The sequence below is a fragment of the Rhinatrema bivittatum genome, chromosome 5 (assembly GCF_901001135.1).
Source record: "Rhinatrema bivittatum chromosome 5, aRhiBiv1.1, whole genome shotgun sequence".
Classification (NCBI taxonomy): domain Eukaryota; kingdom Metazoa; phylum Chordata; class Amphibia; order Gymnophiona; family Rhinatrematidae; genus Rhinatrema; species Rhinatrema bivittatum.
In genome coordinates, this window is record NC_042619.1 from 45,820,471 (window position 1) to 45,836,263 (window position 15,793).

At 40.6% G+C, this 15,793-nt stretch overlaps 1 protein-coding gene across 2 annotated transcripts in view; it reads right to left on the bottom strand.

Moving 5' to 3' along the window:
- The window catches only part of NOX4 (NADPH oxidase 4), a 318,054-nt gene that overhangs the window by 12,378 nt on the left and 289,883 nt on the right, over window positions 1-15,793 (bottom strand). For both annotated transcript variants that reach the window (XM_029602293.1, XM_029602294.1), the window contains exon 17: window positions 5,603-5,700. In XM_029602293.1, the coding sequence (XP_029458153.1) occupies window positions 5,603-5,700 (98 nt within the window). The remainder of the gene's footprint in view (window positions 1-5,602; window positions 5,701-15,793) is intronic.

Here is a 15,793-nt window from a genome sequence, read left to right on the forward strand (position 1 = left end):
GACAAAAATGCTGCACATATTTAAAGAGTCAGGACAAGGTATATTTGTGCCTAAGGTAAAGTTTCAATATTGCACCCTGACCTCTTTGCAGTCACCACTCTCTACCTGCTCCCCTATACTCAATCTTATTTCTCCTCCTCTGTTGTTTTCCACTTTACAATCCCCAGCCAGTGTGTAAAGGAAAGAAAAGCTGGTGCTAGGCAGGATAGACAAGAGCAGGAGGAAGTGATTCTCAGCACAGGGCTGTTTCTCCCACCTCCCGTGGATCATTGGTTCTGCTGAGCAGATGAAGCTAAGTGAACAAATGGGCTGCAGAAGAAGCATTTCCCCCCTGCTCCTCATTTAGGCTATCCAGCACCCAATTCAATTGAGCCGATAAAAAGAGAGGACGGGGGGGGGGGGGGGGGGAAGAGAATGGTGCTGTTCATTTCTTCTGCTGGCCCCGTGTGGGAGCAGGATCCTCTTCAGCCGATGCTCACCCTGTTAGAGTTCACTTCTGCTGGCCCCAGGTGGGAGCTGGTTCTTGTAAAGCTGCTGCCCAGTTCCACATACTTTCTTGCTGAACCCGTATGAAAGACAGCTGCCTGCCCCGTCAGAGTGATCTTCTTCCGGCTCCTGTGGGGCTACCTGGCAAAGTGCTGATCAGCCACATTTGGGAGCTGGCTTTTTTTGTTTGTTCTGCTACCGCTGTCGGGCACAGTTCTGAAGTATTCTGCCGACACCAGTGGGTTGACTCTGCACCATATGAGTATCGTTGTCATTTTTACAGCTGATGCCGACTAATGACAGCTCTTCTGTTACCTTTTCACTGTTGCTGTGCTGCAGTCCCAAGGCCATTTTTAGTCTAGATTGTCATTGGCTTGTGCTTACTTGCATATTATATGCTCAGGATGGGCGCCTTGCTCTGTTTTTACTGCCATGGAAGATCAAGGATGAAATGTTTATTACAGCCATGTCCTCTCATTTTCAAAGAACCTGCTCTAAAGAGAGTTTTACGGTTTACTTTATAGATACAGGGATAATAATGGCACAAGTGAAATTTTGGAATGATCAACACACATCCAGCTCAATATAAAAATTAGAAAGAAAAAAAAAAAAAGGAACGGTTAATAACATGATTGTTATTTTCCCAGGTTCCATGCTGTTATTCATTTCCTGAAGAGGGCAATATTCAAAACTATCTACCCAGGGAAATTGCCCTGTCTGAAAACTTTCCTCCTCCCTCCGGTTAATAGTATGTGTGGGCTTCCACAGTGTGTGAACTTTTAGCCCAGGTTATAGAGAGGCAGTCCTGGGGTGTGATTAAGTTGGGAAGCAAAATGGCATTCATATATTGGACTTCAAAAAGTATATAGAACATTTTAGCCTTCCCCCACCAGTGGCCCACACAAATCATAGGCACAAAGTACATAGATATATATATTTTTTTAAAGCATGTACTTTTCGCTACCTAATTTTGCAAAAAAAAAAAGCTATCCTGTCCATTTGTCTCTGAAAATTTGCTGCCAACACATGCAGTAAATATAATCACATACTTTGCCACTAGATTATACATCTTCCTCCTCTTCTCATACCAGACCCAAGTACCCTTACCAGCATGTAGGACTGGAAGGACTCTAAGCCCAGCTGTGCTTATCACTAGACCAGCGGTCATCTTCCCTCCCTTCCTGGGTATAAGTCACTTCTGCAGCAAGGCCAGTGACTGCATTACTTTAAAATATTTCAGAAGAGCTACATGTATTAATAGGATTTTGTCTAACTGGTTCTAATTAAGGCTCTTGGATATATACTATTCTGATATTTTGGCTTAGCCATGTATGGTTTTAAATATTCTACAATGGAAAGCTCTCAAACTACATTTTATAAAAACTGAGCTTACTGTAGTGGTACTAGCAGTATTTAATTTAGGCCTAGATTTTTCATTTTGCTATAAATTTTGCAAGAATAACACCAGTGATAAAAAAAAAAAGGGGTGTAGTTAGGGTAATGAGAGAGAGATAGACAGACAGACTTTATAAGGCTCTCATATAAGTAAACTATTTATACCACTGTAAGAGGAGTAACTAGCAACTCAGGGTGAGGTTTTGATGGTGGCCTAGGTTTTGGGGGGCAGTTTTACAGCATGAGATTTGCACATTGTACTCTCGACCTGGCTTGATAGCAGCTAGGTAGAGAGTACAAACTAGGTCGAGAGTACATTGTATAAATCTCATCTTTGTGTACCTGTCATCACTCCAAATCACATAAAATCTTCACTGATATGAACAGCACAGAATGTATTTATTTATTTATTTATTTAAAGTCTTTTCTATACCGTCACTAAGTTATATACCATCGCAACGGTTTACAAGTAGGCACAAAGTAAGTTTGGAGTAAGTGTACTATAGTACATTCTAACAGTAGATACCTCTGACTGTGCATGTAAAACTGCCAGCCAAAACCTCACCTCGTGTTCAGAATGGCCCTTCTTACAGTGGTATAAAAAGTTGACTAATATGTGTGCCTCCTCAGAGGCTTGCTCTCTCTCTCCTCCCCTCCCTGAAACAGGATTTGTGATAAATATCGCAAATCCCGTTGTGGCCATAATGCACAGCTATCGCAGGCATAACACCAGAAAAAAAGGTGTAGTTATTTCCGGCGTTAAATCCTGCAATAGCGTGTGTTACACTATCACACACAACATTAAACACCCCTCATTTTCATAAACTCTGCCCAAACTCCTCCCTTTTGACTACATTTTTAGAATTTGCATATGCATCTCATGATGCATTATTTTCTGCATGTGTTATTTATGGGCGTTAGAGCCCTTACACCCCAATGCAATTTGATGAATGACCCCCTTAGATAAGGCAGATGGCATTTACAGAGAAGATGATCAAATTTGGTTGAGGGGTGCTCAATAATAATAAATTAGCAGTAAACTAAATCATCGATCCTGATCTGGATTGAGATCAGCTAAAATATTTAGGAAGGAGAATAATGAATGAGAGAAGAAGAGATCACACAAGCCTTACATTTATAACATGTAACTCAGCCTGTAGTAATAGAGGACCATCCTTTAAGAGACTCTGTACACATACCTGAAGTTTTAGAAATGCAAACCTTTCAAGATACAGAGAGGGGCAACCAAAATGATAAAGGGGATGGAGCAACTTCCCTATGAGGAAAGGCTGAAGACGTTAGGGCTGTTCAGCTTGGAGAAGAGACGGTTGAGGGGGGGATATGATAGAGGTCTTTAAGATCATGAGAGGTCTTGAACAAGTAGATGTGAATTGGTTATTTACACTTTCGGATAATAGAAGGACTAGGAGGCATTCCATGAAGTTAGCAAGTAGCACATTTAAGACTAATCAGAGACATTCTTTTTCACTCAACGCACAATTAAGCTCTGGAATTTGCTGCCAGAGGATGTGGTTAGTGCAGTTAGTGTAGCTGGGTTTAAAAAAGGTTTGGATAAGTTCTTGGAGGAGAAATCCATTAACTGCTATTAATCAAGTTGACTTAGGGAATAGCCTATTAATTGCATCAGTAGCATGGGATCTTCTTGGTGTTTGGGTACTTGCCAGGTTCTTATGGCCTGGTTTGGCCTCTGTTGGAAACAGGATGCTGGGCTTGATGGACCCTTGGTCTGATCCAGCATGGCAATTTCTTATGTTCTTAAGATGATCCCCTATTGCTTTTATTGTTTGCATTAGCCACTTGCCATTGCAATAAGAGAGAGTAAAGAAATTCAGGGGATCACTGTGGAGGGAGACCTGCACTGTGCCAATACATGCTGATGATATGTTAATCTATCTGACTAATCCAACTAATCCACCTTTAATGGTTTTGATAGTACGTGTGGTTTAATTTCAGGATTCTCAGTTATCTTCTCTAAGTCTATTATATTGCCTTGTAAGACACAGGGTAGAACCAAATTCTGATAGCTTCCAAATTTAAGCGTTTGGGGTAATTATGCCCAATAAACTAATGTTACTGTAGCAGCTATATTATGGGAGCTTATTAGAAGAGGTTAAATCAGATTTGTGTTATTGAAGACATGGCTGCCTCTTGGCTGGGTAGGGTCAATGTCACCAAAATACGAATTCTTCCCCAGATACTGTTTTTTATTTGACCAGTTGCCCATTAGTGTACTCAAGATCCTTTTTTTCCTTATTGCTGAGATATTTTTCAAATTTCATTTGGCAAGGGCAGGAAAGTACATGTTAGCTTGCAGAGCCTCATCTCTCTGAAAGATTCAGGAAGGATTGGTCTCTCTAGTATCCAAAGATATTATTGGAGAACATGCCATAAGGCCATATTATTTTAGTGTCATCCTAGTGTTTAGTAGAAGAGGGCTTTGTCTCACCTTCACGGTTTTGTAGAGCCAAGAGACAGAAGCAATAACACTAAGCAACCTCCCTTCATGAGTTTGTCTCTTATTCGTAGTATATAAAGCTGTCAATTTTCTCCATTTACCTCTCTTTTAGCGCAGAGTTTTATCGGAAGCATGGCTTTCTGGCACTCCCTAGGAATGGCTATGAGATCACTTAAATTTGCTACTTTTTTTTTCAGAAGAGACAATTTATAATGAAGAAAGATGTTAAGTTATTTTGAGGGAGCCAATAACGGTTTTTTTTTTAGTATTTACAAATCAGATATTTTGCCACTTCACCTGCCAGGATGGCAAATTTTACTTGCTGTCTATTAAATTTGGACGTAGTGGTGTTTGAGAGTTGGAGGAGTGGGAATTATTTTTATTTATGCTTTTTTTTTGAGAGAGGGATGGTTTGTCTGTTTATTTATTGATTATATATTATTAATGATGAGAGCCTGTTTAAAATAAGGTATGGGCATCTGTAAATATTCCTTTATAGTGTTACTTTCTGTCTCGGTATTAAAGGTGTTTGTTTTTCTTCTGTTTGATTGTGGGTTGTCCTGTCTTCTGTATGACTGAAAAATTTATAATAAAACATGTCCGAAATAGAAACATAAACGTTTTAGAATAACCAACTATGAACCAAGAAAACAAACAGCATAAAAAAGTGCTAAGAATACAATTTGTTCCTAAGTTTGCAATACCAAAGGTGCAGTCATCCTGTACGAGAAATAATCACTCTTCTCCTTTCCATGTATAGAGCAGAGCTACTTGAAATAAATAACTTGGACTGCAGAAAGACAGACTGCACACGTAGTTACTGTCCTTCTCACAGCTGCAACACATCTATCAACTAGGACTATGCAGGTCAAATATTATTTGATGTCATTTCATTTTGGGGGGACATGGTTGTCACTTGACTCACTACACTGAGGGCTTTTTCATTTTTTATATTTTGGCAAATAGTGTATGCTAAAAATGGTAGAACATTTTTTTAGTTGTGTTTTTTCTTTTCTTTTTAAAAATGATATGAAATAATACAGACAATATTATTGTCTATTATTATTGTTTCAAGTGAAATCACATCCTTGATGTCAACACCACATGCATGACATCAGTAACAGCTCCCATATTCCATAAAAAAAACCCAAAGTGATTGTCAGCCAAGAGGAATCAGTATTCTATGGCACAGTATCCATCCAATTGTTCAGACTGATGCAGGCACTCTCAGAAGTGGTTACTTACTTTCTGTTATATTTGGCTATTTCATCAAATAAAAGTTTCCACTGAGGTCGTCCGATAAAAAGCCTGGAATTCAGCATTTGGTATTTTGCACCGATATCCTGCAAGAAACAAAGATCTATAAACACATGATAGAACAAGAAATATTGTTTCCAATGCACAGTCTATCTCCTTTCCCTTGGGAATTATATCTTAAAGAAAAACTTAAGATATGCCATGCTGGATCAGGCCAAAAATCAATTAAGCCTAAAATCCTGTCTAGACAGTGGCCAATCTGAGTCATTAGGAAGTACCTAGCAGATCCCAAAGAGTAGATACAATTCCTTGTTGCTCTCTCCCATGTTTAAGTAGCGTATTTTCCACATGTTCACCTGGCTAATAATTAAAGACTTATCCAGAAGGAACTTGTTCAAACCCCTTTTAAACCCAGATGTCTTGAGTGCATCCTCCTATAGATTCCATAGCTTAACTGAGCACTAAGCGAAAAACACACTTTTATTATTATTTCACACAGCTAGTTTCATGAAGTGTCCCTTAGTACTGTTTGAAAGGGTAAATATTCCACACGTAAATAAGCTAGAAACCCAAAGATTTGCATAAATTACACCATGTATTACAATATTTTTGCTCATTCAAAGAGACCTCATAAAAAGGCATGCACAGTGTAATTTATGCAAATCTTTGTGTTTCTAGCTTATTTATGTGTTGAATGTTTGTCTGGCTATTACCCTCCAAAATATTTTTTTGAGAGAATAGATATACCTCTATTGAAAGGGTAAATAACCATTCTCTATTTATCTATTTTACTCTACTCAGGATTTTATAGACCTCTATCATAACCCCTCTCTTTTCTATGCTTATCACAATGTCTCTTCTCCAAGCTGAAGACCCCTAAGTAACTAGAGATGTGCATTTGTTTTTGCCGAATTGGAAAAATTCAATGAAATTGTCCAATTCGGCATGTTTCGGGGAGCCCGAAAAACGATCGGGATTTTCCCGTTTTTTCAAGAAAATTCATTTTGGGGGGAGTTAGCGCTAACAAAAAGTAACAAAAAGTAACAAAATAAAATCTAACGGTTTTTGTTAGTGCTCGCTAATGGGGAGTTAGCGCGCACTAACCCAAAAAACAATTTTTCGTGAAGAAAAAACCCAAACCGCAAAAAAGAATTTCCCACAGCGGGTGAAAAACAAAGAATGACGCGAACACAAAACATGATTCACATCACTGCCCCTAACCATTTTCTAAGATGGTGCCAGCTGTCAATTGCTGCTACCATGTGACAGGGGCCGACCAATGGTACCGGTAGCCTCTGTCACATGGTAAGGGCAAAAGGCCACAGACGCCATTTTGTTTATTGGCAACCGACGGACCAAGAGTAGGAGATCACTCCTGGGACCCCCGCTGGACCACCAAGGACTTTAGGCAAGTTTGGGGGAGGGTCGGGAGGGTGGGGGGGTTGTAATTAACTACATTTGAAGGGTTTTTTGTTTTTTTTTAAATAAATGTGCCCCTGCCCCCCCGCGCTAACCCGAACAATGAATTTTCCCCGAAGTTCGGGGAAAATCCGTCTCGGGATTTGGGTCCTCCTACCCATGCCGAATTGGACTATTTCTTTGAAATTTTCCAATTCTGCAAAAACGATTTCATATCCCTAGTTAATACTAATATGGAACCCAGCATCATGTACCTATAGTTAGGATTATTTTTCCCTATGGGCATTACTTTATACTTGTCCACATTAAATTAAATTTGCCATTTAGATGGCCAATTCCCCAGTCTTGCAACATTCTTCTGCAGTTCTTCAGTTTCCTCATGCTATACCTTCGTGAATTATGTGTACGCCTTCCTCAAATTTGTTCACATCACAGTTGTTGTTCCTTGTTTCAGATCATTAATGAACAAGTTAAACAACACTGGTCCCAATACAGAACCCTGGAGCACGCCACTATTTATAATTCTCCATTTAGAAAACTGACCATTTAGGCAGATTCTGTTTCCGATCTTTTAGTCAGTTACCAGTTTATAGCAAAACATCACCTGGATTTTTAAGTTTTCTGAGAAGACTCTCATGAGGGATTTTATCAAACACCTTTCTGAAAATCCAAATTTATTCTAGTGATCTAGTCATCTTTATCCATATATATATTCACACCTTCAAAGAATTCTAATAGATTAGGAAGGCATGATCTCCTTTTGCTAAATCCACGCAGGTTCTTCTCTACTGAGCCATGTTTATCTGTATGACCAGTAATTTTATGCTTAACAAAAGTTCTACCATTTTACCTGGCACCAATGTCAGGCTCACCAGCCTGTAGTTACTTGAGTAACTCCTGGATCCCTTTTTGAATATTGGCAGCATATTTGCTACCCTTCAGTCCTCCAAGTATATAGGCAGATTTGAATGATAGGCTACAGAATGAAAGTAGTAGGTCTGAAATTTCATGGTTGAGTTCCTTTAGAATACTAGGTTGACTATCATCAGGTCCCGTGATTTGCTACTCTTTAGTTTGTCAGTTTGCTCTAGCACTTCTTCCAGATTCAAACTGATTTAGTTCTTTTGAAACATCACCTACTAAGAATGGTTCAGGCTTGGATAATGTCCTGATATCCTCCTCACTAAAGGCTAAAGCAAAGAAATAATTTAGTTTTCCTGCTATGGCCTCATCCTTCCTCAGTGCCCCTGTCGACCCAACTGACTCTTGATTTTAATCTACTTGAAAAAGTTATCATCATCAGGTTTTACCTCTTTGGCAAGTCCCTCCTCTAATTTTCTCTTGCCTTGCTTTATTCATATTTTACATTCAATTTGGCAGTCTTAAGATATCTTTTTGGCTTTGAGGTACTCTAGTAGACACTTGTTCTTCTTTTGACCTTTTATCTTTTGAGGAATACATTACATCTGGGCTTCCAATATAATGTTTTTAAACAATCAGGCCTCTTGCAGACTTTTAATCCTTGTAACCACTCCTTTTAGTTTCCTTTTAACTAGTTCCTTCATCTTATCATAGTCTCCCATTTTAAATGTATGTTATTTCAATAGTTTTATTATTTCTTCTCCAGTGATTATCTCAAATTTGATTGCATTTTGACACTGTTATGAAGCAGCGCCACCACCATTATTCATTGCATCAGATCTTGCATTTCAGTGAGATCAACATCTAAAGCAGCCCCTCCCCTCTGATTCTAGGATAAGTTGCTCCATGAAACAGTATCTAGAAACTTAATGTCCCTGACATGACCAGATGAAAGGTTACACTGTAGATAAATTAAATGGCTATAATAGAATCTTACAAAATAGGATTTACTCTCAAATCGTACATTAAAAAGTTGAAAATGAAATATAATTTGAATAGAATTACATAGCTATATTCATACTGAAATGCTCATTACATACAATTAAAATGAAGCCCCTCTGTCCCGGTAAGCTCTTGGGCATGGGGGGCAAACAGGGAGGGTCATGGACCATTCAAGGCCCCATGACCTCCTGTGGTTTCCACACAAGGGGGAAAAGCTCTGGCCTATCAAGGCCCTTAGGGTTTTGTCTCTCTCTGAGGCTCTTCTGCACACCAATCCAGTAAAAAAAACAAAAAAAACCACCCACAGTACACTCCCAACTATATTCAAAATAAAGTCTTTTCTGCAAACTAATGGCAAGCAACCCAAAAGTCCAACAGTACACAAAAAGGTAATGCACTACCACTGAACATACAGTCCAAAAATATAAAAATAAACAGATCTCAATTTCTTTCACTTCTCTAGACACATCAAAAACAGATCAGCTCTTAGGGTTGGTATCCTTCCTCCCTGGGCCCTCCCAGAAACTTTTAGGTCTGTAGATTCTCTCAGTTTCTTCTCTCTCTTGTCTCTTAGTGGCATCTCTTGCTTCTAGATTTAGCCCTTCAGCTCTCCTGGGGACTTTCCTGGAGCAGGTTGCTTCTCTCTGAAACCTCCCAAGACTGTCTCTGAGGAGATCCCTTCTTCTGGGGGTCATCAGATGCAGTTTCTTCACACAGAACCTCTCTTCTAAATTCTCTGGAGACACAAGATTTCACTCCTTCTGGGCTCTGGAACTTCTCTCTTCTTTTAAGTACCCCTTCCCCAAATGGGTATCATTTCTTTAGGCCCTGTTCCTGTGGAGGGACCAGCCCAACAAGTAACCTCCAAAAGGAGAAACACCTGCTCCCTCTGTCCTGTTCTAAGGCAGATACCCAATTCCCCTTATGTCCCATAGGCATAGGAGTTTTGTTAACTCCTCCCAAAGGGGACTGGTACCCTACACCAACACACCTACAGTACACAGACCTCACATATATGGACAGGGTCTAGAGAAGCCCCTGACAAAACTGTTGGTAGGATGACCTAACTGAGGCCACAATTTTGATTCCACTAAAGGGAAACACTGCTAGCAAGGGGCAGATTTTGGGATTTCCTTAAAAAAATACAGCTGTTCTCCTTGAATGGAGTCTATTACCATGGATGTATCACCATGGTGATAGATCCTCATTTTTACTGCAATAACTAGCATGTGAAAAAATCCTATAATATTAAAATCATAAAATTGAGAAAACCACAAATTTCTGTATATTAATTGGTTGAAATATCACACTAAATGGAAAATGCATGCTAATGTGGGAAAATTGTGAAAAACTAGAATTTGGGAGTTGTTTATTAAACTGCAATGACTGAAAGAAAACATCACAGAAGAAATGTTGCTTTTTTAATCAAAGGCAAAAGAAAATATATTGCAGCATAAAATAATCAAAAAATAGATCCCTGCACCTACAGTACACTGATCACAATATTTGCTTTTGCCTTTGGTGAAATTATTTTTGGCAAGTATGGCTTCTGGATGCAATACGTTTAGTTACTCAGAGCAAGCTGCTTCAACTATACTGACAGGACTGCATTTGTTTGGGGCTGATGAGCAACCAGATGCAGAAGTCAATTGGGACAAGCTTATATCTTTACAAAAACTTTTAACCCGAGCAGAATTACATGCAGCAGAATTATCCGAGTACTGCAAGGCAAGTGGTTTATGTAAATACAAAGCCCCTATGTATTCCTGGACAATACATGCCAATAATTTAGCTTGTTGCAATCAAAATATTAGTAATACCTTACTCAAATGACTCATGTCTTAGAGTTCGGCCATTACTTTGCAACTTAGCAGCCTACCATAATGAGACCACCCTCAAACATTTTTATATTTCTTTTACTTGTATAATTATTTATTAAGACTTTATTGTATTTATTTGTGTTATAAACTTAGATGTCAATATCAGGGAAGATGAGGCGTCTATAAGAAATTATATAAAAACAAAGATTTAATCACTATTCTTGGGTCTTTGATGTATCATAAGGAATGTTTGTAAATGCAAATTTGCTTGTCCCTTTTCAGATTTTCTAGAGTTCAAAGATGATGCTGAAGAGCATGGGGCAATTTTCATATTACCTGCATAGCTGCAAAATTTTCAGGTACTTTTTACCCGTGGTCTTTGTACCAATACTCAAAGTAAAAGTATGCATGTATTTTTACTATGAAAATTGCCCAAGGAAAAAATACCCACAGAGATTTGCCCTTTCTTTTTGTGCGAACATTTTGTAAAACCCTGCTGTTTACTTCTACATTTGGTTAATCTGGAGGACTTTTTCAGATAATACCTGCTGGCTTTAGGGCTTCTTGTATTTGTATTTATTTTTTATTGAATTTGAGTCTGGTTTTATTTTCATTGTGTTTTATGGATTGGAGGAGGAGCCAAGTGGTTAGAGCAGCGGGCTATGAACCAGGAGACCAAGGTTCAAGTCCCACTGTCATCCTTGTGACCTTGGGCAAGTCACTTTACCCTCCATTGCCTCAGGTACAAACATACAGGCCGATACAGAACAGTGCACTTGGCTGTGTTATAGATGCACTATTATTACCCCTTATACTGTCATTTTGATTCCACTAAAGGGTTATACTGTAAGGGGTAATAGCACGTGGAAAACGCACTGCCAACCCCCACCCCCAAAACTAATAGCGCTCATCACATGCAAATGCATGTTGAAGAGCCCATTAGTTATTACCCGGAATACTAGAAAGCACAGCTATGATATCAAGTCGGAGGCACCAAAAATAAAAAATCTGCCCGCCAGTTGGTGGGTTCGAAAACGGACGTTCTATTTTGCCGGTGTCCATTTTCTGAACCTGTGGCTGTCAGAGAATTTGAAAACCAATGCTGGTAAAATTAAGCATCGGTTGTCAGACCCCCCTGACAGCTGCTGCTTCCGCTAATAAGGAGGCACTAGGGACGCACTAGTGTCCCTAGCGCTTCCTTATTAGCGGGCGGCCTAATTTGAATAGAGAATCGTGCGCTCAGGAGAGGTGCCTGGGCATGCGTCGGGAGCGCCGGCTCTCCCGCACGTTTTATTGAATCGGCCTGTTAGATTGGGAGCCCTCTGGGATAGGGAAATACCTACAGTACCTGAATGTAATCCATTTTGAAGTGCTGAAAAAGGATGAAAAGTGGAATTTAAAAAAAAAAAAGTCTACTTTGCTGAATTTGCTATTTTAAGTTGTGTTTTTATAGCTGTTTATTGTTAACATTGCTTGTTAAATGTTTGCCTGGAGCCTTTGTTGGAGGGGATGTTTTATAAATGTGAAAGATAAATAATTTGGATAGTTTTAGTTGGAAAAACCTTGAGATCCATATGCAAAAGTCATTTGGTTGGATAATTTAAAAGTTATCCGTCTAAATGCCAAATTTGGCATATTCAGTCACTTATCCATCTAAATTATAGCTTGATAAGTAGTTATCTGGCTAAAATTTAGCTTGATAAGTTATTGGAATTCTGGGGGCCTAACTGGGAGGGGTTGAGTTAGCTGGATAAGTTATCTGGCTAACTCTGCAATGCAGCATTAGCTAGATAACTTATTTGGTTAACTCTAGTCAGCCTAGAGGGCAGTCTTAAAGTTTGCCAGATATACAGGTCTATCCAGTACCGAGCGGTAGGAAGAGCTGCGTTAGTGCCCGGCGCACCTGCGGTTGCCGCACGCACAGTGCAGCTCACCTACCGCTCGATCCTGAACAATAATTTCATGCAAATGTAAACCGCGTCTAAGAAGGGTCCGTGAAGCGTTAGGCCCGCGCAACCCATTTTACTGGATAGAGCGCCTATACAGTATCCTGGGTGCGCGGGCCTAACGCTTCACGCCACGCTGGTATCTGTCATTTCAAATGTCATTTGAAATGACAGATACCAGGAAGTCGGGACTGCCAGTCCCCCCTCCCCTCCTCCCGAAGCAGGGCACGAAAAGCAGCCTTGCTCCGGGAGAGGGGAGAAGGGACTGGCAGTACGAAGCGGCGAAGCGACTTACTTTTTGCACCCCCCTCCAGACATCGGACGACCTCTCCTGCCTCCAGCTGCTCGTGAAGATGGACGCCTGCAAAAAGTAAGTTGCTTCGCCGCTTCACACTGTCAGTGTCTCTTCTTCCCTCCTCCCGGAGCAAGGCTGCTTTTCGCGCCCTGCTCCGGGAGGAGGGAAGAAGAGACACTGACAGTGTGAAGCGGCGAAGTAACTTACTTTTTGCAGCCCCCTCCGGACATCAGAGGGGGCTGCAACGTTTTTTTCGCTTTTTTTTTTTTGCTTCGGGAGGAGGGGAGAGGACTGGGGCTGCCCCGGAGACCGGCACCCATGATCGCGGATGAGGCAGGTGAGCGGGGGCTGGGGGCTGGGGGAAAGCTTGCCGCCTACCCTTACCCCTGCCTCTACCGCAGGGGTAAAGGTAGACGGTAAGTTAGCAGGTTAAACGCGCGACAAAACGGCAGGGAAAGATAGCGATAGTCGGGGCGCGGGTTACGGGATGCTAGGGAATAGCTAATTCGCTCGTTTGCATGCAATATACATGCCGCGTGCGCAAGGGGTTGCCCGGGGATTTTAGGACGCGGTAGGAGTAGGTTAAAGGGGATTCGGGATTGCAGGAAGGGCTAACGCGGCCGGAAAGTGAGTAGAATGTGGGTTAGGAGCGGGGTAAACGCGGCCGCACTTTACTGGATAGACCTGATAGTCAGCAGTGTGTTTATCCTGCTAACTAGTTGAGTCGCACAGCAGCTGAATATGGACCTCCATGTGTGTAGTATTCTTTCCCATCTCAGGAAAGCATAAGAGTAGACAATTTTCAGACAGCCAATTGATGTGGATTTAATGCATTTTGCCCTTGGAAATCCCTTTGTGAACTGACCTTTGTATGTGTCACAAAATGGAAATAACAAAATTATGCCTTACCACCACAGTGTTGTAAGGACTATTTTTGTGTCCCTTATCCAGAAGGGATTAATGCCTCATAGGAAGCCAAGAAAAGAAGCCAATAGACAGGCTGATATAAAGAAGATTTCAATAAAAGATACTAAAAAAAAACCAAAAAACTATGGAGATGCTGAAAGAGTAGCTGATACTGGTCTTATTTTTGATTTCCAAATATCAGCAGACATGAAATCACTGCTGATTGTGTTTTTTGTCAAGTTTTCCAACTCTGGCTGCTTTTCTCACAAGCAAATTTCTCCCATGTGAGCTATGCTACCATCAATCCCAGATTAGACTACAGTAATATATATTATTTAGGGAAGGAATAGGCAACTGCATTCCTCAAGAGTTACAACCAGGATTGGTTTTCAGGTTGGCCACAATGATACATTTCCATGCAATGAGACGGTGCATGCAGTATATCTTATGCATATTAATTTCAGATATCTTGAAAACCCAACCTGTTTGCAGCACTCAAGGACCAGAGTTGACAATCTCTGATTTAGTAACTTGGCTGCAGTTATTTCAAAATATGTTACCCAGGTTACCGGCAGGGAGTAACTTACATCATCATCTCTTTCCGGTTTTAGCTAGGTTGCTTGTAAGTGCCAGAGTGAAACTTATAGTGCTCCTTATGGCACTTAAGATCCTGCATGGGATGGGTTCTGATTGCCTAAGGAACAAACTACACAAGGCTTGGCAAGGCATTATGCTCTCAGTCAGAGAACCTGTTAAGCATTATCTCAATTCAAGACGGGAAGTTGGCTGCTTCTCACAACCAGCGCTTCTCTCATATGCAATTCCATTTCGATGGAGCAAACTGCCACAGTATCTTCACCATGTGAAAGAACTGTTGACACTTTTGCCCCATTTGAAACCACAGCTTCTTCCCCCTTCTGGTGTAGGGAAGGAACATTTTAGATACTAACTTTCTGGGACAGTTTGATTGAGCTTATCTAGCTGAGGACTTCTACTTTTTCTCTTTCTTGGGCCTAGATTCTTCATTTTGCTATAAATTTTGCAGGCCTAATGCCTATGATAAAGAAAAGGGGCAAGGTTTAGCACAGGTTTTTGAGAGAGAGAGAGAGACTGACTCAGTATTAGACAAATGGGTCAGTTTACTATTTATATCACTGTTACAGGGAGTGCTGAGTTAAAAGAAAAGTAGATTTGTACATTCTCAGTGCTCCAAATGACACCCAACCTTCAACAGGTGTCTACTGTGCTGTTTGTACATGTGATAGTGTATCTTAAGCTGACCCAAAGCATTCCCCACCCTTGACACCTCACCCCGAATTTAAAGGACCCCCCCCCCACAACAGTGATATAAATAGTAAACTGACCCATTTGTCTAATACTGATCTCTGTCTCTCTCATACACACAAAATGCATTATTGTGTGCGTTAACTGCTGAACATTACCATAAACTCTGCCCTTAGGGCGTTAAGCCATTATAGCAAAATGATAAATGACCCCTGTCTGTTGACAATGGTGCTGGGGGTGGAAAGTTATTCCTTACTATATCTAGGAATTGTTTGGTAATATGTTGCAGTCCTCTGGTCAGTGTGTAGCGGCAGCCAAGAAAGCAAATAGAATGCTAGGAATTATTAGAAAAGGAATGGAGAATATCATAATGCTGCCTCAGTGACGTCCACAGCAGCTCTACCCATTGCTGCTGCTATCATCAATAACACTTTGAAAGATTCTTCCGAATCTCAAGATCCATCTGTCACCATTGCAGAAGATGAAATAGAAATCAAGATCAAAGGGATTCTGGATGTTCGTAACTGAGGCAAGAATTTTGAATACCTTCTGATTTGGGAAGGCTTCGGCCCCGATTTGATCACTTGGGAGCCTCAGACCAATATCTTGGACAAGAGATGCTTCATCAGTTTCACCTCACGCATCT